Below are 23,733 nucleotides of genomic sequence, written 5' to 3' on the forward strand. Positions count from 1 at the left end.
GTCTATAATTCACGAAAGCCAAGCATATTATGGGTTGCTACCAAAGTAATGAATCAGCTAGTTTTGCTTCCAAAAATTAATTAATTAATTTCAGTAATCAAGACTAGAACTCAAATGTGTCTTGTTGAAGAATGAGGGGTGGGAGATGAGAATATGAATCAGACCGTCCGTCAAAACTGAATGGATAAAAATGGGGATCACAAGAGACATACAGTATGTCAGATTTAAACCGACAATACTAACAGATAAATTAAATTGTAGGAACAGTTACTGCCTTTGTACAATGTTTGAAACCCATGAGAAAGGAACATAACACTTGTTTCAGTTTCACCATTTATGACTGACCACAAAATGCCTTTGATCTCACAATGGCACAAAAAAATATATCTGCCAACAGCAGAACATTTCATATAAGCACTTAACCTTTCGAAATCTCTGACCATGGAAAATGGCAGGCTACAGTATCAAATTGTATCTTAAAATTGTATAGCTGGCTGAGAACCTTTGGGGAAAGCTTACTGTTATGTGAAAGGAAAGGCATGAAAGCAGGCAGGTCTTTGAAGTTACTATGGAGGCATCTCCCATTACAGGTTTAGGTTTCCTTTCTCACATATACAGTAGGTGCATTGTTGAACTGATAAGAACATTAGCAAACAAAAGTTCAAACTATACACAAAATCTAGGTAGATCTTGTCCAATGGAGCCGTCTCTACTCTGGGAATAATAAAGCTACAGTTGAATAGGTTTAGTAGACTTGGTGGTGCAGAAACCATCACTGTTCCAACTTAAACCATACATAATGTATTATACACTATCAAAAAGCCTCAAAATGATTCTTGCAAAGACGGCTAAAGCTTTTGATCACTTTGTTTTACGAGGAAATCAATTGTGCATTTTTTGGGGGAATATTCTTGTTATATTAGCCCTTTCCAACACCACATATTTATATCATCACAATTATCCCTTCACCATAACATTGCTAAACACAACTGTAACAATCAATAAAGGCCTGTCCGCTTAATATAGGCAACAGACCATTGAACGGAAACTGTGAGGTACATCAGACTAATTCTGCTGTTGCTTCTATACTATAATAGCAGTCATCATTCAACAGACATCCACACTGAGTGGACAACATTGGTAAATTATGTTGATAGGATTATGGAGGGAAAAAAAGAATTGAAGTCAATTTTAGTAATAGGGTTCTAGCATTTTCAACAATCAGTGTACTGACAAAGAAATTACTTATTGGCAATAATGTAATTGGCCACATCAAGTTATAGTGTATCAGTAAACTCCTTATGACCTGCATTTGCCCTCACATCCCTCTTGTCAAATACCACTGCTCCGCAAAAAAAATAGAATTGCTGTCCATATCTTACTGTAACTTTAGCAGTAATAATTAAGGAGTTCTTCACCATAATTATGGGCATGAAACTGATGCAATAGTAGCATCCTAGCACCCATAATCTCAGTAAAGCACATCATCTGGGGCGTTATGGCTTTTAGACAAGGTACTGTATGTGTGCTCACTGCTGTCTGCAAACTCTTCTGCAAAATAGTATACAGCACATGCATAAGAGAAAAGGAGGATCACCAACTAGCATGGCTGAAACCCACGTTTGAACCAATTGGCTTGGCTTAAACTACCCGTCGTATCATACTGTACCACATCCATGACTTGGCTGAGTGTTCCGACATGCCGCTGAATGACAAATGAAAAAGTATTATGGCAAACAACGAGAAACTAAGACACAGACAACAGTAGATGTGGTTATACAATTGACCATATTCACACAACTGCTCTTATGTCATACTCTGGTGGTGGGTGGGGGTGGGGGGACCCCAACCCCGAGTATGACCAAGTTAATATGGTCAATGATAGATGACAATTGTGAATTTCTCACAATACAACATCAGGATAGACTAGAATATACCAAATGTAAAACTCGGACCACCTCAGCATAAATAGAATCAATCACAATAAAGAAACTTAAAACGGAAAGAGTTGGAGGGGAGAGTAGGGGAAATACAGTGTGAGTAATGTTTTAGTAGCAGTGCATTAAAAACCAAAAATACAAAATAGAATATGTACCATAAAATATTCACACAAAATACAATAGCTGTATAGAGGATATCCCACAGTTGACAAACATTTTGTTCAACAGATAAAGTGGCATCATTGTGTAGCTATACTGTGGCAGATGGAGGAAACAATGTAACAATACAGTAATTCACTAACTCAACCTGAAAACACTGATGTAACAAACATACTGTATGCCCTATGTACGCATAGACACACACACACACACTTACAGTACGTACACTCACACACATATCTCTCACACACACATAACCGAAATGGAATGACCCAAGGCTTGTTTAGATTTTTCTGTTTAGATTTTTTCTCTTGGATGTGTTCTTGCACACACCAACACCGCAGGGATACCCAAACCTCCCCCCAGCAGACCTAACTAAGCAGCAGCTTCCTCCAGCATTGGCAGCATGCCTTTCTCAGTCAGGTGTGTTTTGAGGGAGTTGAAGATGTAGAGCTGTTGATCTGGACGCAAGGCCAGGAGCTGCTGGATAACTTTAGCAGGGTTTGGACCCCTAGAAGGGAGGACAAACATAAACGGGTTGTAAAGAGTAGACCTACTTCTTGCTAGTGGTCATACGGTGGATGGTTACATTATCCAGGGCAAAACTAGCCTGGGACCACTGTGTTTAACCCGTTTTCTTTTTTATGCTGAGGACACAATTTATCGATGTAAATTTGTGTTGATGTGATGTTATCAACAATAATTGTGCCCATCATTTTCATCTTATTATTTTTTTTAAAACAACGTTATCTTGCTTCATTATTATTATTATTGTTTGATAACATTATACTCTTATGTACCTGTACACAAATAAAAACACCTTGAACCTTGATGTTGTGTTGGTGCAGAAATCTGGACAATGGGTGACCTTGGTTTGAAGTTACGTATATATACCTGATAAAACTGGCGATGTACACATTTACAAAGGTGGCCATGAGGTACTGGCAGTCAAATCGGTCCATGATCCCACCATGACCGGGGATCGTGTTGGCAAAATCCTGTAAAGGTCAAAGGGCATTAAAAATTATTACCATGGTGAGCTGGTGTACACATCACTAATACAGTCAAGCTTGGCAGATATTACAAGATGCAATTAACTTAAAAATGCATTTAGCATTGCGATAATGACATTTATTGTGTGCACTTTTTGTATTCCTATAATTCATATTGACAGTATCAAATCAGCGTCCTAAATGAAATGATTCAGTAATACTGAATATATTGTACAAAACAAAAGATCACAATATAAAATATTACATGTGCTGCCCTCCTTAACTCTCTCAACGAGTTATCCCGAGTTTAAAAAAAAAATAATGTAATGTTCAGAACCCAATCTGAAGATTTGCAGCTCCATCCACTCTTTGTTTAACCTATAACTGAAAAAGGCTGTATCTCGCTTCCTAAGCACTTTTTTTTTACTTTGAAAAAAAAAAAGAAAAAAGTTGGCAAGGTTCGCATTTTTTATTTATTTCATTGGCACTGAAAGAGTTAACTTATAACTGAAAAAGGCTGTATCTCGCTTCCTAAGCACTTTTTTTTTACTTTGAAAAAAAAAAAAAAAAAAAATGCTAGCACAGTATGAACATATTTTTTTATTTCATTGGCACTGAGAGAGTTAACATCTACCTTGATCTTGAAGGCTCTTTTGAAGCCACTGGCGAAGAAACCACCAAAGGGTCCCATGATGGAGGCAAAGGCAGACAGGGCGATGCTGTGGATCTGAAATGGGTACAGACGTACTGTGTTCTGGGGAGGGGGAGAAGGAGAGAAGCATTAACCCAAAGGATATATACACCCACATATGCTTGAATCCTGAGCAAGGGCTCTTAAAACATTTCAAATCTAAATAACTTTGCAGCTCACGCCCGGGAAATTGCGTTGGGCTTAACAGTAGAAGATTTAAAAATCAGGTAAGATACAATAAATACACTAAAAGAGACAAGGACAACACAACTCAAAATGGCATTAACTGTCCATTATTTGATGTGTATTAGATTTTTCAGCTAACACATCACCTGTATGTGCAAACCTACCTGGCAAATACAATCTGATTCTGAGAGATAAAGAAGCTGTAAACTCACCCATCCAGTGGCAGACACCAGGACGGCAGGCAGAGTGTAGTCCTGCAGCTGGAAGAGCTCTGAAGGCTCACAGTCCACCTGGAAACTGTTGGAGTCATTGTTGAACTCCACCGGACACACAAAATACCGCCAGCCTGCCATCACGTAGGATAACTAGGGCACAAACACAGGAGTTACTCTCAACAGCCTCTCCAGGGATTGTAAGAAGCAATGCTACAGTATAGTCCCCAGCATTATCACAAAAACAGCTAACAATAATAATAGAATAAAACACACCCTATGAAATACAAATTGATAAGGCCATAGAAATAGACAATATCTCCAGTAACGGTGGTGGTGTAGTCATTTCCCTTCTTACCAAGATTCCAAACACAACGGTGGCGAAGAAACCACCAATGAAGCCCTCCCATGTCTTCTTAGGTGATAGCTGCAGAGGACACAGAAGGTTAACACCTGGTTAGGTTTCACGGCAGTTATGTTGCACATTACCTGCAGAGCTGGACAACTTTAAAGCAAAATGGTAAAGCATTAATTAAAGCACAAAAATAAAATACAATGATAAAATGACAGTGAGAGCAATAATATCTTTGTAAAAAGATATAACAAATATCTATATGAAAGATGTCAATCTGAGAACAGAATCTAAATTACAGCAGAACAACAACATTCTGTATTCCGTATAACTATGTATCTAACAGCACATAAAAAGCAAAAACCTGTTCACATGTTTTGAGGTGTATTTAGCGATTGAATTCACAGATAATCTGTGAATTCCACAGGGTGTGCATGTTAAATATAATACAGTATGTCTAGTACCATTTAATAACACGAAAACATGGTTGTGTATTTAACAGCCAATTATATGGCAGTCCACTGATAACATTTCCGGATCCAAGTGCACTGAACCTGAGATGACAGTTCTTTCTTACACTTCTCAACGTGGGATCTTTGAGGGGATTCCAGGGGGTCCGCAGTTATATTATTCCATAGTTAGAATCTAAAACGACCCTTATGGGCCTGTACATCTGAGTGTACAAATAGAACCAAGTGGACCAGTACAGGTCCATTTGGTTCCATTTGTGTACACAGTATCTCATACATCAATTAACACTGAGGGTTATACAGTGAACTGTAGATTTGGGTCCCAGAAATTGTATCAAAAGGGTCTGTGGCCTAATGCATATCAAACTGGGGGTCATTGGGAAAAGAAAAGGTTGAGAATCACTGCTTTATTCAACCAACCTTGATGAGTGGGGTGCGACCAAAGAAGAAGCCAAACATGTAGGCCATGATGTCATTGCAGATCACACAGGATATGGGAACGATGAACCTGCATGAAACATTTTCATGGTGGAAGAGAGTATTACACAAATTAATTACATTATCTTACAAGCAATATGTCAATTACAGGGCTTGCTTGTTGCAGAAACATAGAGACGCCCTCATATAATTTACTTTAAGATACAAGATGTAAGCAAATCATAGTTGATATATAGGGCGATAGGGAGCCATACTTCTTACCAGATCATTCCCTCAAATAGGTTGTGGATGATGAGATGAGACTGGGTCACCACAATGAGCAGAGTCACATGAGTCCAACCAAACTGAGGAAGACAATGACAGAAATGATCAGTAGCAGAATACAGTTGGAGCAGACTACAGTTGACCAAGTGCCATATACAGCTTGAATGGTTTGTGTCACTTTTAATTCAACTACTGGTAGCCATCCTAACTAATCCCATCCACTCTACGAAGAGCTAGCATCGACGAGTTAGCAGCACAGATGAGCACCGTGTGTAAAAGACTCACTGCCCCCCCCCCCCACACCCAGGGGACCATCTTGGACAGTTCTTTCTGGCGGTGGCAATACCTGCTGTCAGCACTGCCACCAGCCTCTCTAATGACCTCAACCTCGCTCCCACAACCTCCTGACACACTGCAGCTTCTAGTTCCCTGCTAACCTCAGCTACACTGGCCACCGACACTTTAATCCTCTGGCGAAACCTCAATACCCTCAACCTCCAGCTGTGCAGAAGTGACTGGCACGTCTTGTCTGACAGCCACAGCTTCCCACTCTCATGGACCTCGCCACGCTTATCTCAGCTTCCTCCTTCTGTTGCTGGGGCTCCCTTTCCTGGTCTAACCACTCTTCCTCTAACCGTAAAGAATCAAATAATTATCCTGTTCTAATGGAACCCCTCCACATTGGCTATAACCCTAAGCTGAGACACTGTGTTTTAGTCTTTTAAACTGGTCATGAACAGCACCACTCTTCATAAGCCGACATCGGGAACAGATCTGCTTTAGGAGCAATTTTCCTGTCAAAGCTACGCTCCAATTTAGACAATATACAGCCTGCCTATCCATAGCCCCCTGCCAATTGAGCAACAGCAAAGTTATTAATTGACGTGTAAACTTATTTATGCTATGATCTCTCCACTCTAGCGTCCGGTTGTAGAAAAATGTATTAGCTCGGCCACAGATATAAAGCGTTTGAGTACTTTACCAGTTTCTCATGGCTTTGCAGTTTCAGGACGATGTCCTGCTTGCACAACAGTCGGCATTCACTCCTTCGGCTCGGACAGATCTGGACTGTTTTTGCGATCCGATCACATGATTGGAAATCAGGCCCCGATCACGTTATGTGATATTTTTAGCTGCGTGTCTGTATTCTGCGCATCTATGAGGTCTAAGTCTGAACCATAGCTTTGGTCTGAAGAACTGATTCACTATGCATGTATAATTACATCCACATGCTCCACTTCAAATAAAGTCTGTCAGTCCATGCTACGTCTGTGTGTACGTGTTAATCCTAATTGACTCCACACGATTGCACTCGTTCACGTTGTAGACTGCTCGCAACAGCTCGCACAAAGTAGTCCATGAAAAAAACAGAGGTGGCTGTGCTTTTTTGCTTTGAAAATAATTGAAAGGAAGAGTGACATGGTTTGTTTTTTGCCTCAAAAACTATGAAAGGCAGCCAATATTGCCATACTGTCTAAATGGCAAAATGTTATTTTATTAGGACTCATAGAAGTCCTGGGACCCATTGACTACATCGAAAACCTAACAACATCACTGCTACCGCTTAGACTTGGGAGTTATTTTGTAGCATTGGATCTGAATCAGATATGGGTCAAAACAAACGTGATCCCTACTATAGATTATTACTGTATCTCTGGCCTAGTTTTTTGGAGGCCTGTATGTTAACATGCCTCATGGATAATCCAGCAGCCTCCAGGCAGGGGGTCTGGGAGGAGGCAGAGGAAACACTCACCATATAGAACTGCAGACGGTAGTGCTTCTTCACCAGACTCAGCACAAACATGCAGAAACCTACAACACAAAGGCCAACAGTGTGTGAGGAGGTCTGTTAAGGAATCAGAAATGTACTGCCTGTAAAAATGAAGATTAACTGAGTGATAAATCCCGGATCCCTTTTGCTGTACTCTGGCTAAAATTAGATCGGCCCATATAAAGAGATAACCCAGAGTTAATACTGTAGCTGCAGGACTGGTGAAGCCATTCATTTCAGACGTGAGGCCTGAGACTGGGATACTGTATGTACTATGTACACAGTATGGAGAAATCATGGACAGTGAAACTGCTTTTATTGAATGAAAATAATCCATTGACATTAGGCAGGGAAACTGAAACTTAGATTATTGCCAGACCCAAGGGGTCGGGCTTACATGGGGCTTTGTACCCGTTTCGTCCATACATGGGCATGGTCACTTTGTCCTCCGGCCCCAGCCAAAAAAAAGTCTGTCACTTTGTCCTCCGGCCCCAGCCAAAAAAAATTCTGTCCCCCAAAAAAGTCTGTCCATACATGGGCATAGAACATGGTCCATACATGGGCATGGTCACTTTGTCCCCCGGCCCCAGCCAAAAAAGTCTGTCCCCCTTTCGTCACGAACTATTCATGACATCATTATTATGTCACAAGTATGTAATTAAGTAAAGCTCATCAACCACTGTACTCTCCATTCTGGGCATAGACACTGGCTGACACGTCATGTGAAGTCTGGGTCTGGCAGAACCAGGTCTCCTGGTCTTGTTATATTAAAATTGGCTTAAGGGCAGGCAGGCCAGTGGACCACGTCGTCAGGCTCATGTCACTTTGACTCAGCCATAACCATATAAGAGTTCCCAATGCAGCTACGCCCAAATATGGAGTGTGTTGTCTAACTTCAAAGTGTCAAATCAGTCGGCTCCATATATGGGCATATACTGATGACATCAACAATCTCCATATACAGGCATAAAAGGGACATGGATCCAGATATCCGGTTGTCCAGAGCCACAGATCCAACCTCTCTGGCACAGAGTCTATGCCCATATGGTCATGGTCATGTGCATATATGGGCCCGACCAACTTCAAACTCGGCGCGCGCAGTAACTCCAGGGAGTGCGATGCCTGCCGTTGAGTAGTTCGGATATCCAGTTGTCCAGAACCACCGATCCAACCAATATGCCCATATATGGACATTCCAATACATGGGCAGTTATACTGATGACATCAGGGAACTCCATATATGGGAATAAAAGGGACAAGGACTGACATATACGGAGATCTCCATATATGGGCATAGAAAGGGACACAGGTAAACAGACAGAAACAGGCAGTAACAAGGACTCCAGGGAGTGCGATGCCTGCGGTCGAGTAGTTCGGATATCCAGTAAAAAAGGGACACAGACAGATGGGCACAAGAGGTACTCTGACAAAGCCCCCGACACTATGACTCAGACATATTGGTCGGATCGGCGGTGCAACGTAGGTGTGAGGGCTGGGTGGGTGTGAGGGCATCTCTCTGCCAGGGTGTGTGAGATGCTACACCTATTTCACCAGGGGATACTTAGTCCATGTTGTGTCAAATACAGCACAGTGAAATGATGAGAAGGCCTGAACACTCACTAAAGCCGCTTTTCCATCACAGCATAAGCACGACACTGTCCAGTACAGTCCAGAACCGCACCGCACCGCTTCAAAATGTCTTGCGTTTCCATTGCACAAAAGTCCCCACTCGCAAAATCCCCACCCTCCCCTCCCCTCCCGAAGGAAATCAACGCCCCTTTCTTTAACACACCAACTTAGCCTCAGGCTACAGGGTTAGCCTAAATGCTAGCGTGCTTCCTCAGAGCTAGTTTGGCTCTTAAGTTATTATTTGGCCATGTTCACCCTGACTTTAATCTTCGCTATTGTTGGGAAGACCTGTGTGGTGTTTAAACACGTTGCCATCACTTATATAAAAAAACTTTATTAGCTTGTATCGTCGCACATTCATTGTTGCCAGGTTTAGCAGAAAAAAATAAGCAATCAGGTCTATGAAAACAATCCCAAAAGAAGCGACTATCTACGGCTATTTGAAAATAGCAGATCTACAAACTCACAACGCGTAGCGATGCGACGCATTGTGAGTGTGTGCATCTGCTATTTAAAAAATATATATACATATATAATGTTGACAAATACATATTAATTTGGGGGTCCTTGACATGAAAATGTTTAAGAACCACTGGTTTCAACAACATATGAAACAAGCCCCAAATAATCAACTACATTTTAGAAACAAGCAGTGGTGGAAAAAGTACTCAAATGTTTTACTTAAGTAAAAGTATCAATACTGCAATGTAGAAGCACTCTACAAGTGAAAGTCTGGAATTACTTGAGTAAAAGTACAAAAACTATTGGTATCAAAATGTACTTAAGGTACCAAAAGTAAGTACTAAAATGTTTGAAAATAGCAGATCTACAATGATGCGATGCGTTGTGAGCTTGTAGATCGGCTATTTTCAAATAGCCTAGGTATAAAATAGGGCTTAATGTATGTTTTATAATGTAATCATTTATATCTGAAAAGTAACTAGTAACTAGTAACTAATACGTTTTCAGATAATTGTAGTGGAGTAAAAGTACTACCAATATTTACAAGCAACTTTACAGAAAAATAAGCCCAATGTTGCTTATAATAAGTGGACATGGCAACACTGCTACCGTAGTGTTTACATTTTACAGACACCTGAGTGGACAGACACAGCTGTGAGCCGACCAATCAGCTTTATCACAGCTTTAGCCCCGCTTAGCCCAGCTCAGACCTACCCAAGACTGGGTACTTTTTAGGCACCAGTTTAGTACCACTTACACACCACTCTACCCACTTCATTGTAGTGGAAACCGTCGCTGTGGTGGGCGGTGTGGGGTGGGGCTAGGTAAGTCCATGTATATGGAAAGCCGCCTTAAGAGATGTTGCTGGGAACCACAAAATTAAGGTTTATAATTAAGGCTATAACGGTTGAGCTTTTTAGGATTTCAAATAAGAAAAAGGATTCAAAATAAATACTTAATGAATTTCACTGTCCAGTAAAATCAGAGTACTGTCCTATGCAAGAGCACACAACAAACAATGAACCCTTCCCTGCCCACTCATTCCAAGTCACTCTGCATTAGATTTTTACTAGTACCTAAAAAGTGATATAAAAGGTATGGATGCAACGCCTTTTAAAGGTATCATGACATTCATTTTCACTTTTTTTATTTTCAATGTTTTATTTGGGGTTTTATGACCTCAATTACACCCAAAAAACCTGAACTTAGAACATTCAGTGGATTTTCTGTGGTCTGGGGTTTTCTGAATAATTAGGCTGAAAAGTAATCTGAGCTTGGCCCTTCGACAGTGAGGTCACAGTCGATTAATCCCGCCCACTCTCCTCCTTGCCCCTCCCCTCCCCTATCCTTTCCTTTGGGGGGGGCGGAGCAGAGGCGATGATTGACAGGCAAAATCCCTCACCAGCGACACCCGCAGGCAAAGATTTCTTTTTTCATTGCAGTTGAAAAGGCTTTAGAAATGTGAGAGAAAAACACCTGCCATGGATCACTGGAAAGGAATTTTCACTTAAAACTTTTTTTACACTTTTGAAGGACCAGGACAAAGACTTTGAATGTGGTGTAAAAGTGAATGTCATTAAACCTTTAAGTGAAGATCTAAAGTGCCGTATAAGAGCCAGGTTTCTGTTGAGCTGGAAACCGAGTTGGTAAATGTTCACACCACATCCTGTTTGGTATGAAGTGTCAGTCTGCAACACTTATTGCCAGAATTACTGTTGTACAAGAACTGGGGCATATAAAATGAGGCCGATTGCACAAATGCCTTCTAAAATCAATAGTTCTCACACTTTCTCAAGCTTTGACCGTTCAATAAACAAACGTCAGTAGGTACTGGGATGGCACTGCTGTTTTGTATCTGACATAAGGAAGGCTTTATATAGCCTGGTAAACCCCCCTCCCTCCGGAAATCTCATTTGCATTTGGTTTCAGGAAGGAGGGTCTGGGATTGCTCACAGAGTACTGCTGCGCATTCGAACCAATCAGCGGCTGCTAGGGGCGGGATCATCCAATCACCTGCCTAGTAGCTTGAAAAAATGAAACTCTGTCTGTCATCGATTCTGCGACCGGAGTCTCAGATGCAAGTACGCTGTGAAACAAAATGTGTGTCGCAAGCTTCTTCCATTTGACGGAGTGAGGTTAGGCTTTATAAGCTGCTTGCTGCATTCTTGTATTTTCACACTTCAGTCAGGGACTAGGGAACTGCAGCACATGCAACAAAAGTCCGCAGGTGTTATATCGTGGGTGGGATGCATGCAGCCGTGCTCATCTCACACATACGCCCGCCCATAGTAGAGTTAAACAGCTTCAACAGTTTCTCCAGAGCTCATAAAAGCCACTGCACGTAGTAGAGTGTGTGTGTGTTACACACAGTGTGTGTGTGCGTGGGCGGGAAGGAGAGAGAGAGAGAGAGAGAGAGAAGGGGGGGCAGAGTGCTCTAGCCACGTTCATGTCTTTAGACAGATATCTCGTGTTGTGTTTATAGCGAAATAAAGATGGTTGCATCCTCACTCAAACGCACACTTGCCCGGTCGGTCAACCCGAAAGCAAACTCCACCTGCCTACAGGTTTTATTTACCTGCCCCGGGCAGTCGGGCAGCCGTTAGTGTCAACCCCGGCTGTGTGTGTGTGTGTGTGTGTGTGTGTGTGTGTGTGTGTGTGTGTGTGTGTGTGTGTGTATCACCTGGAGGACATTGTGGGCCATTTTGTCCAAATGTGTGCATGCATGTATGTACAGTATGTGAATGTACCTGTGAGGTAGAGGGCGAAGGAGATGAAGCGGTGGTATTTGCTGAGGATGCGCAGTGGTTCCTCCCTCTGAACCAAAGTGAAGAAGTAGTCTGTCACCGTTTCACCATAGAAGAAGTAGTTCACACACAGCAGGAAGTACCTACCAAGGAGGGGGGGGGGGGGGTAATAAGATAACATAGCTCCACATTTAACAGTAAAATCCTCTACTGTGTAACTTTTTCAATTTCTAACTCTCAAACTTAAAGTAACACTGGGGATTTTACTGTGCACACATTCGCTATGCCTGCTGAAAAAACAGGTGCAATTTTGAGCGTGATGGAAAGGCATGGCAGACATCTTAACAGAGATCTACCACAAGATGTTTAGAGTGGTTACCAGTGAAGGAACCATATTTAAATTATTAACATGTTTTGGTGGGAAGATGGGTATAAGAATTAGCATCGGTTGTTACAAATTCATTTATTCAATAAAGAATAATGAGATTGATTTATTATTTTTATTTGATTATTTGTATTCTTTTTTTGGTTAACTTTGTCTTTGTTTGATTACGTTTATTTGAATTATTATATTGTGAATATTGTGGTAGTATTCTCATAGTTATGATCCATTTCAGCCATTTTGTGGTGGTTGGTGTTGGGGGTGCAGGGTTTGTATCCCTTTTTTGTCTCTTATAAAAATACAAATTTATAACAAAAATAAATAATAATGAGATTAAGGTTTGTTCAGAAGTGTAAATAAAGGTTAAAATCTTGTGTGAAATAAGCTTATCCACCAACAGTAGAGGACTGAGGCTGTACAGGGCAGCACCATAGTGGGAATATTAACAGTATGAATGTGACATGTGAACATGTTTCAGAAAATGATGGTGTGCACTTACCAAACCTGCAATACAAGTTATATGTTATAATATACCGGATCACAAACTGAACATGTCATATAGTTTTATGTTTACTCTCTGGTTTTTCAGACTCACAACATATAGCGAATATCAAAGAATACTGTACTATGACACTAGAAATCTATTCATCACCAGTACAGAAATAAAACTACCCACTACTAATTTAATAAGAGAGACAGCTGATTATTCACAGTGCTGTTGCTGATAATATTTCATCTATTCTAATCTAGGGCCATCTTTAAGCAGGAAATTGAATTCAGGTCACCAGACAAACCTCAGGAAGTCTGCAATAAAATAAAATGTAGGAAAACAAAAGTAGAAAGTGAGAAAGTTTAAAACATCAAAAACATATCAAATAACTCCTATGCTGTAGTGCATATGCACAGGTGGGTGAGTGAGTGCGTGTGTGTGTGTGTGTGTGTGTGTGTGTGCGCTCACCAGCTAAGGGTTCTGAACCAGGGCAGGTGGTAGGAGTGGTACACGCTGTATCCAATAGTAATGATTTCTTGGAAGCATTTAATCTGGACACACAGCACCTGTACAGAGATGCAACATGCTCCATCTATGATAAGAGTATTGGTTAAGGGCCCCCTGGCTCATTGATCAGCTGTCACAGATGTGCCATCCAGCCTGAACGCCTACTGTTCAGATCAGTCAACACTGGAAATGGCAATGGCAAAGAAAATGTGTAAAGAGTTCCCAAGAGATCTTGAACTTGGACAGACTGTAGCTCCTAGTTAGGCAACCTTTAAGTGGAGGTATCTACAGACAAGGAAAAGTGATCATCAGCTTAAACTGTGTCCATGTAAAGACTATCGGTGAGATAAGGGATGTTATCAGGATTAGTTTTGCAATGGGCATAGGTTTGTTACCGCTGGCTATCTCCAAGGCCATTCATTGAATTTGGATTTCCCCAAATGCATCAGTAGGCGGAGACCTTTGATCATCTGGCTACCCAAGACGAAGCCACGTGAGGCTGTGGTTTACCATGATTTTAGAACAACTAAGAGGGTCGGAGGCACTCCACTCCACGACATGCTTCACTGCGCTTCTAAGTCGTTCTAAAATCCACGCTAAACCACAGCCTCTTGTGGCTTACAGCTTAAACACATTGACCGCCTGATATTAAAACATCGTTTTTTTTATCCCCTTGCCAGCGTTTATTACCTTAAGTCAGATATCCAACCATCTGTCTCCATGAAATGATGAAATGCATCAAAAGGACAAGCATACTGTATGACAGTTAACATACTCCTAAATAGTAGCACATGTGACTCTTGTGTAAAGCCGTTTCCTTAGAGTCCTGTACTTACAATCACCATGAGCACCATGGGGCCCATGTAGATGATTAGAAAGAAGAAGGAGATCATACCGAGGGTCAGAATTCCTCGCACCCACCAGTTCTTCCATCTGAAAGGGGTGGAAACACAACATGCACGCAAACAAAACAAACAGCTCTGTTCAATGTCCTTTGAAAGGTGACACACAACAACCAATATGGACCTGGAAAAGCCCAATACAACCTTGAAAAAAAGATCAATATCACAGCAAAGGCAGAAGAAGTTAAAGCAAATGGCTTATGTAAGAGAATGGGGAACCACTGTAGCCTAGTGATACAGAGACCATCCTTTAGTTTAACTAAATTAGATCTCCACACACAAACCCTGCTCTGAAGTCATGGAGTAGGGCTAAGACTAATGAGCTATTATATTATTTAAAAAAAAGAACGTACCGTGAGGAAAGACCAGACAGGGCCTTGTTTAGAACCTCAGGGGTGTCGTCAGTGGGGACCGGCACCTCCGGGACGCCCGAGTCAGCTTTTGACTCTGTGTCAGACGCCCCATCCCTCTCGGCCTTCAATTCATTCTCTGAACCCTAACAGAGACAGAAGGACACAGTAAGACAGACAGCAGGCTACAGAGGTCATCGTTGTTGTCAATACAGACTACAGACATATGCAGTGCAAAATAAGGTAAAACTTTAACAAGCCACACATCTCAGTATTTCATATCCTGATCTCTCAAGTGCACACAAACTTTGCACAAACAAGTTCCATCACCATCACTGAAAGGAGAGAATCAATTATGCCTGTTCTGTTGTAGATGTGTTACATAGCAGGTGTTATATTAAGCAACTTATACTTATTTTCCCTTACTTTCTGCTAAATTTCTGCAAATTTCACTTTTAGTTTATTTTAGTAATTTCCCCAATGAACCAAAGTGTTGATGAAACATTAATGGCTATAACTAGGCCTACTAACAATAATAATAATAAAAATAAAAGTAATATTACTTTCTTAATTGCACTTATTAAAAACAATTCAGTGTTTCACAGGCAATATGTACTCCATATATTTCAAATGTGAATATATTATTTGCATTGTCATGTGATGTTCTCCAGTAAAAGGTTTGTGTGTGGGAGGTTATTAAGCATGGTGCCATTGGCTACAACTCCCCATGTACGGCATATTGTTAATGTGCTGCTTCCCTCTGTTCTCTGGGGGCCTGATGACGACAGGCCCGCCTACAGCCTCTCCATAGTAACAGGCAGCAGACAGTGTCATCACAAGAGTGGCAACACACCTCTGCAGCCATCATAGGCTATAATATATCCATCCGTCTCTGATTGTCTTTAACTCTCTTGGGGTTTCTGTTTTCTGACCAAGTGTATTTTTGAATTAACGGTCTCTGTCTGTCTGTCCCTCTGAGTCTGTCTCTCTGCATTTCTCAGTCTGTCTCTCTGACATTTACTGTACATTTTAAATATTTTGGGGGCATGCATGCTTCATACAAAAATACATGGAGGCCCCTCTTCCATGTGTTTTTGTAAGCCTATGTTTCATAACAGAGGGAAATGCCTTTTGCTCGCTGTCCCCTGATGTTGACCATATTAGGCTAAGCCCTCTCACCTCATCTAACAGATGGTCAGCTTCTGTTGCGCGTGTGCGCGCAGGTGTCATTAGCGTGCACGCACACACACACACAGGGCTGGTTACAATCATTTCCCCCCATTTGAACACTGTATTGGTATCAACAGACATGTGTCAGCCAATGTTGAAAAGTCCTTTAACAAGACACTGAACTCCACACAAATTCAGTGAACAATTGCCTACTTTCAAGATCTACACACAGACACATTATTTAAAAAATAAGAATGTATAAGACTAGTTCACATACAGACACTCTTTTGTCTCGCTCTCATCACACTTGATGGAACCTCCTGGCCTGTTAGTTTCTATGGAAACCATATCCCGTTACTCAGGATGCTGGGGTTAAAAATAGGCCTCAGTAAGTTGTCACATAAACACCACCTCCCTCCCCCACTTGCCCCTTTCACATTTCCTCAGAGAAAAGACATATTGCAGAGTGTGTCCTCTTTTGTTCAGCTCACTGTCTCGCAACCAGTGGGTCAGGAGAACCTGACAGGGAGTCGCAACTCGCAAGATGCTTCGACAAAGTCCTGATTCTGAACCAAGAACAAAATGAATAGTGTGAAACTAGCTGAGACACCATGGTTGTGCTCATCACTAACTGAGTTTAGGAAATGAGTTATTTATAAATCAAGATCACTTATGTTGTCTTTCCTGGCTTGAGCTCTGGGCCCACTGGTCTACAGTAGGCCTGCACATTTCCTGCAGCTTGAATTATTTCTTGAAGTATATTGCTATCATAATTAGTAAGTCACCAATATTAGTCCTCCAGATTGAGGGAGGTAAGTGAGTTTACTGATGTTTTTGCCACTTACTGTATCAACATTTATTTTTTCACCTAGATAACAGCAGACAGTCTAAATTCACTGGTGACGTGACAGCATTCTAGGACAGCCGTATTCAACAATAGCCACAGCCACAAAGTGGTTTATTGGCATTAAGTTGGTGCAAAAAAAATATTTTTTCAATTAAAATGACTGCACAGAGCCTAGTCCCTTATTAAGCAGATAAAAAAGAAAATCAAGGGGTGAACAGGATAACACGTCTCAGTTCTCTCAGCTGTATTATCCCGGAACTCATCAGTCAAATTTATATATATGCCTCAATCCAGTTACTGACAGAAGACTTCTGTCCAGCGAATTGTTTGTGAACTCCCCTGAAGAACAAATGTGTCTTTCTATGCAGTGGTTAAAAATGTTTTCCTCCAGAACCACATGTACCCCTGCTGGCCTAGGATGAAACACCACAGGGCCTTCCTCCAGTGAATTTCCTTTCACTTTATCCTTCCCAACTTTCATCTTTGTCTTAAAAAGAAAACTTCAAGTATGGGAAGTGTACCATTCTGAGGAAAACCAGAACTGAATCATTAACAATTCTACAAATTAAGCCTCAATCAAAAACATTTGGAGCCGAGGTCTGTCCCAGAATCTTTGGAGAGTGGATAGGAGAAAACTCCATACCGTCTGTCAATACTAAAAACACTGTTTGAAGTGCAGCATGCTTTTTATGCATCCTTTCCCTTAATACTTAGATAAACTAAAGTCAGCACAGTGAAAAGTGGCTCAGGAAGGACACATGACAATATTCACACAAAGTAGGATATTTATTAGAGCCCACAACAAAATGGGTCTAGTAGGCTGACATGAGCAAAGTGCAGGCCTACTGATGCTGGCAGCTGTAGATAACCTATTTCTGTTTATCCTCAAGACAGGGGTTATGTTATTTTCTCCTCTGAGAAAGGGAGGGAGGCCCAGTATCAAATCTAAACCAGGGGCACCCGCTGGCCTAGCGGTCTAGGCCCGTACCACATATAGGCTCTAAAATGGCCTGACAGCGTGTCGCGGGTTTGATGTCCCAATGCCGATGACCTTTGCTGTGTGTCAATACCCGTCTCTCGCCGTTTCTTGTCAATCTCCACTGTGTACTATAAATAAAAGGCAGAAAAGCCTGCAAAAATATATTTAAAAAAAAAATCCTAACCAACTCCAGATAAAAGGTGTTGTGGACTCTGAGTTGTCCATTGATTGATTGATGGATTAGGCGCTAACCAATGGACTGTACAAAGTTGCAATCTAGATTTCAACTGCCAATCATTTTATTCAAGAGAAAATAGAAGGGGAGTGGACGGCCAGATAGAGGTAAAGATTTAAGAAATATGAAACACTGGACTTATGGTGTCTAAAGTAACTGAATCAATGTTTCAAATAGACTTTGTCAGGCATGTCAGCCTTGGTGAGTAAAACCATCAGCCTCAAACCTGTGAGTAGCTTATTTGCTACTCCATTTTCTTATCAGAAATAGTACATTAAATGCAGCACAAATAAAATGACTACGTACAGTATGAGATTAAGTTCCCAGGTTCAGCAGCACTATTCTCCTGTGTTCAGGGTGATGACTGTGGGCTCGCTTGTTGAGCTCTGCCAGGTTAACTTGGGAATGGTTCATAGCTGTGTTTACACTCATCATGTAACATAATATGCTTAAGACAATTAACACAAGCCACAGTGGCTGATAAGCTTGTTTAATCTCCCAAACTACTTTCATTGACTACTTGTAAAACAATGAATGACTCGGCTCTGGCATATGTTACAGAAGCTTACCTCCCTTTTAGTCCCTTAGTACAGACATGTTAGCTTTACAGATAAAGTTGTTTTTAAGAAATAGCCTATGGGCCAGGTCTCTAAACTTCGCAACAACCTGTGTGAGGAAATGCAATCAGCCAAATAGAATCCATTTTTAAGAGATGTACTATTTAAATGTTATTTGCAGTCAGCGAATTGTTACATAAAAGGTAAAACCAACTGAAGACATTCAGACAGAGCAACATGTTATGGTACTTGTACATGTAAGGTACATGTTACAAAGGTAAACCCTTTACAGACTGTAATGCATTACACTCCAAACAATGATCAAACAAAAAAATGTAATGGCTTATGTGGCATTTTATTGTTTTTAAATATGCAGTCTTCAAATTAAAGGCTTTTTAAGTGAGTCCTTGCTCGAGTGTGCTTGAAGTTTGCCCTTTTTTGCCCCCTTTTTTTAAATGGAAAAGTTTAATTAAGAAAGATAGACCTAGGATATAGCACTCAAATTAAATTTCTGCATAGCCAATGGGTTTAAATCGCTTCACGTATTCTATCGTTATCTGGTCGGCACGTTGCTCTATTTTTGGCTGCTTGCTGTCAAATGATGTCCCCAAAATGAATTGCACGTCGGCCACGCCCCTTTCCTGGCCTTGACTGGAGTTGGGGATAATGTTGACAAACACGAGCACCATTATGATGATGATCCAAAGTAACACGTAAGACGTCATTATTATTTTAAAAAGAACACCGAAAATAGCACAAAAAGTAGCTAAGAAGACCACAGAGTTAAGAGTTCATGGGGCAAGCAAACGTCACCAAAACAAACAGTATTAACCTAGCTATATCATCTAGTATATCATCTACTTCACACTACATGATGTATCACAATTATATCTGTTAGTTAAATGCACAGAATGCTTTTTTTTTTGTTACAGGGGATGCTCTGCTAACACGTTAGCTATTTGGCTAACATGAGCTCCGCTGTCCGCCTCCACTCCAGTCAGTGTCAAACAGCGGTGATGAGATGAACGACAAGGCTAACGTCCGTTACCTTGTCCTCCTCGGATTGCTGCTGTTGTAGCTCGCTGTCTGTCGTACCACGGTGCCTTAGCTCTGTCATCTTAACAGCTATACTCCCGACCCAGTGATGACGGCAAAGGTCCTGTGGTCGTTGTTGATTCACAGATGTGTGTAGCACGTCTCCGCTTGTCACACACACACACACACTTTCCCCTAAACAGTCACTCCGCCTGAGATTCCCCTTCAATGTTGACTCTCTGGCTGTGACGTCATGTCAGCTCCCAGACCCCTCTCTGCACTGTCGCTCCTCCCTCATAGTTTGCATATGACAGTCAGATTCTGATATGGTCATTTTGGCAAACAAACCTACTGGTTATGCAATTTAATAATATATAATGATAATAATGGTAGATGATGATGATGATGATGATGATGATACGACTGCTGTTTGTAAGGTAACCGGAAGACTCGCCCCAAAATACCAGGTGAATACCGCCGGATTTTCCCTGCCTGGGCCGACTGTGTTTTGGGGCGAGCAGAAAGCTGTTCAAACATTACAAAGCTCTATGGACCCTGAGGCCTGAGCTTGGCCCTCCAACAATTGTAAATGTTACCGAATGTCAAAGAAGGTGTTGTCATGAACTTCTTCCATATTTCCAGTTAGCACTTGCAAATTGCATTATTTACCACAGAAATGGTTTTGCATGCCATGTCATCCTCCAGCACACCAGCAGTCATAAACACCAACAAAACATGCATCAAATGGTAGACGAATAAAATTATATCATTTTTTAAATAATAATAATATTAGCCTATAGTTATTGTTGTATGTTAGCCTATTATTGGCACTTCCTATGTTCTGTGTCCCTACTTCAGCAGTCACGCTTGAAGTGCAAGTTTTAAGTGAAAACATTGTGTCCTCAGCTCTTTACAAAAGACAAGAGAGACTGGAGTATGCATTAGTTTATAAACACGTTATTATGGGTGGTAGTAGGGAAAGCTCTGATACGTCCTTCCTTTAGAAATCCTGGTGCTGTTTTCACCTTCAACACCAGATGACAGCAAAAGCCCACAAACATTTTGAGCAAAGTCTCAAAAGCATGTGTTCGTGCGTGCGTGCGCGTCAGCTTGCCGTGGACATCCTTTCTGACCTTGGCATCACAGTTTGTGTACTAATTGATGTTGTAGCACATACTTTGTGTACTAACTGATGTTGTAGCACATACTTTGTGGTCTAATTGATGGTGTAGCACATACTTTGTGTACTAACTGACGTTGTAGCACATACTTTGTGGACTAATTGATGGTGTAGCACATACTTTGTGGACTAATTGATAATGTAGCACACACTTTGTGGACTATAGTTGACGTTGTAGCACATACTTTATGGACTAATTGATGTTGTAGCACATACTTTGTGGACTAATTGATAATGTAGCACATACTTTGTGTACTATAGTTGACGTTGTAGCACATACTTTATGGACTAATTGATGTTGTAGCACATACTTTGTGGACTAGTTGATGTTGTAGCACATACTTTGTGGACTAATATGCTGTAGCGTATACTTTGTGGACTAATTGATGTTGTAGCGCATACTTTGTGGGACGGTACACGGTACTCAAGCGGTTCTCCTCTTACCTGACTGGTCCGACCTACATCAGTCTTGACCAGGATCCCCCCTAGGGGCCTGCGCTTGGCCCCTCCTTTTCCCCCCTCTAAGCATCTCTTTGCTCACAAGCTCTCCTATCACTGTTATGCTGAACACGCAACTGTTTTTCCCCTTCCCCCCTCTACACACACGTTGAAGAGTGTATTTCTGTTTTTCATCTTACAGTGGATGTCTTCCCACCACCTCAAGCTCAACGCAGAAAAGAAAGAGGACTCTTCTTCCTGGTAAAGTCCTGCTCCCTGCAGAATTAGGGATCTTTCCATTTATTTCCATCAACAACACCCTGGTGGATCCTGTTCCAACTGGCAAGAGCCCGGGTGTGGTCCTGGACAGCTGTCCTTCAAGTGCCCAGGTCCTTATCCAGGCCTGACCTGGTGCTGTAGCAATCAATTGAAAATGCAAAACAATTGTCAGCAAATGCTTTGAGAGGCTGGTGAGAGATTACATCTGCACCATGCTAACTGCCCCTCTGTACCCATGGCAATTTGCATAACGTCAAAACAGATTCAAAGACAATGCAATTGTCATATGCCTCTCCTCATGAGGAACAAATCTGCTACTGTGAACAACAAGCTCTACCCTTAGATATTCTGCCATTTAGCATCTTGTGAAAAGCACTTAAATCCCTGAACTTTCTACACACAATCCATGGACCAATATCTAAAATCCCATAACCACAAAGCTGTATGTTGCTCATCAGCAGGTGTAGCAGAGGCTGGTCCTCCATTATTGGCCCATGTAGTCCATGAGCCAGACAAGATTTCATCATCGAAAGAGTGGGCAAAACCATACCTATATTAAATTGTTTATATATATATATATATATATATATATATATATATATATATATATATATATATATATATATAAGTAAATAAATATATGAAAACCTTTCCACAGGAGCAGCTTTTTCATATTTATCACACATTTTGTTATTTTCCCCATACGTACATGACAGGTGAAAAAATGACAACATTTAAAAAATAGTTATCATAATGAAACTTCCCCAGTTGATTACTTACATGAAGACAATGATTTATCGTATTACAAGTTTTCTGAAATTGTATATTTAAATATGCAAATTAGGCATTAGGAAAAGATGCCCGAATTTGCATAACTTTCCAGAATCAACATTGGAACATTGGACAAAGCCAGAGTCAACATTCTTATTTAATTTTGTTAAGATGTTGGAGTCAAAGGTTTTTAACGAGGGAATATTCAATATCTGGCTCAATTTTGGGGCTCTGGCTCATGGACTAAATGCCTAACTTGCATATTTAAATATACAATTTCAGAAAGCTTGTAATACGATAAATCATTGTCTTCATGTAAGTAATCAACTGGGGAAGTTTCATTATGATAACTATTTTTTCAATTTTGTCATTTTTTCACCTGTCATGTACGTATGGGGAAAATAACACAATGTGTGATAAATATGAAAAAGCTGCTCCTGCATCCTATAAACAATGTAATATAGGTATGGTTTTGCCCACTCTTTTGATAATCATTGCTCAATTTTGGGTCTCTGGCTCATGGACTAATGAAAATAAAATGCCATCCCTCTCAATGGTGTTCAGCCTTGTGACGTGATAGGAGCTAGCTGCATAAATACTTAATGGCAGCAGCCTGTATAGTAGTACCAGTGAGAGCAGGAGCAAGCACTAGTCTGAACATAACAGCGTGATTGGGTTTGCCATCTACCACAGTGTTTTATTTGCATAGCCAGTTTTACATAAAGTTGTCTGGTCACCAACAAAAATTATAAAGAAAATAAAACATTTCCATTTATGATGTTGATGTTAACAAATTATATTCATGTTGCGCCCTGGCCTAGGGGAAACCTAAGGCGCAACAAAAAAGTGGGACTCGCCTCTTTCCAGCTCCCAAGAACCACCAGCAACAAGGATTTGCAGCCTTTTTATGGATTTTATTAAAAGCCAGTGACTTCAGAGTGGGCTTACAGTCGAAGCAAAAGGAACTAAACAAACCTAACCTTGTGTATCAAAAGGAACCAAAATACAAAACACTTACCCATAACACCTAATCAAACACAGGAGAAAAGACCAGATCATCAAAAAGACTACCCAGCCTACGTAACCCACGGCTGTAAAATCAACAAGACTCCTAACAAAATATACTTTTTTATTTTATTTTATTTTAAGCTTTTGCATATTACAGTACAGGCTTTATGAAAAAACATTCAAATAACCTATCACTGATCTGCAGCTTCTCAGTCAGGGGTATATATAAACTGAATGTTTGTGATGATTTAATGTCCTTGAGCTTCATGGGATTACAGTCACATACTGAGGAG

At 40.9% G+C, this 23,733-nt stretch overlaps 1 protein-coding gene across 1 annotated transcript; it reads right to left on the reverse strand.

Annotated features, from left to right (window-relative positions):
• Positions 1-902: 902 nt before the first annotated feature.
• Positions 903-19,993, reverse strand: cds2 (CDP-diacylglycerol synthase (phosphatidate cytidylyltransferase) 2). The gene is made up of 13 exons (XM_080432849.1): positions 19,778-19,993; positions 14,945-15,087; positions 14,526-14,622; positions 13,651-13,748; positions 12,314-12,453; positions 7,458-7,516; positions 5,702-5,784; positions 5,423-5,510; positions 4,539-4,607; positions 4,181-4,333; positions 3,726-3,845; positions 2,994-3,097; positions 903-2,610 (listed from the first exon to the last, which is right to left on the reverse strand). The coding sequence occupies exons 1-13, from the start codon at positions 19,844-19,846 to the stop codon at positions 2,475-2,477; spliced, it is 1,359 nt and encodes a 452-aa protein (XP_080288975.1). The 5' UTR covers positions 19,847-19,993; the 3' UTR covers positions 903-2,474.
• Between the last annotated feature and the right edge of the window lie 3,740 nt (positions 19,994-23,733).

This window comes from Gymnoscopelus braueri, assembly GCF_963280865.1.
Source record: "Gymnoscopelus braueri genome assembly, chromosome: 7".
Classification (NCBI taxonomy): domain Eukaryota; kingdom Metazoa; phylum Chordata; class Actinopteri; order Myctophiformes; family Myctophidae; genus Gymnoscopelus; species Gymnoscopelus braueri.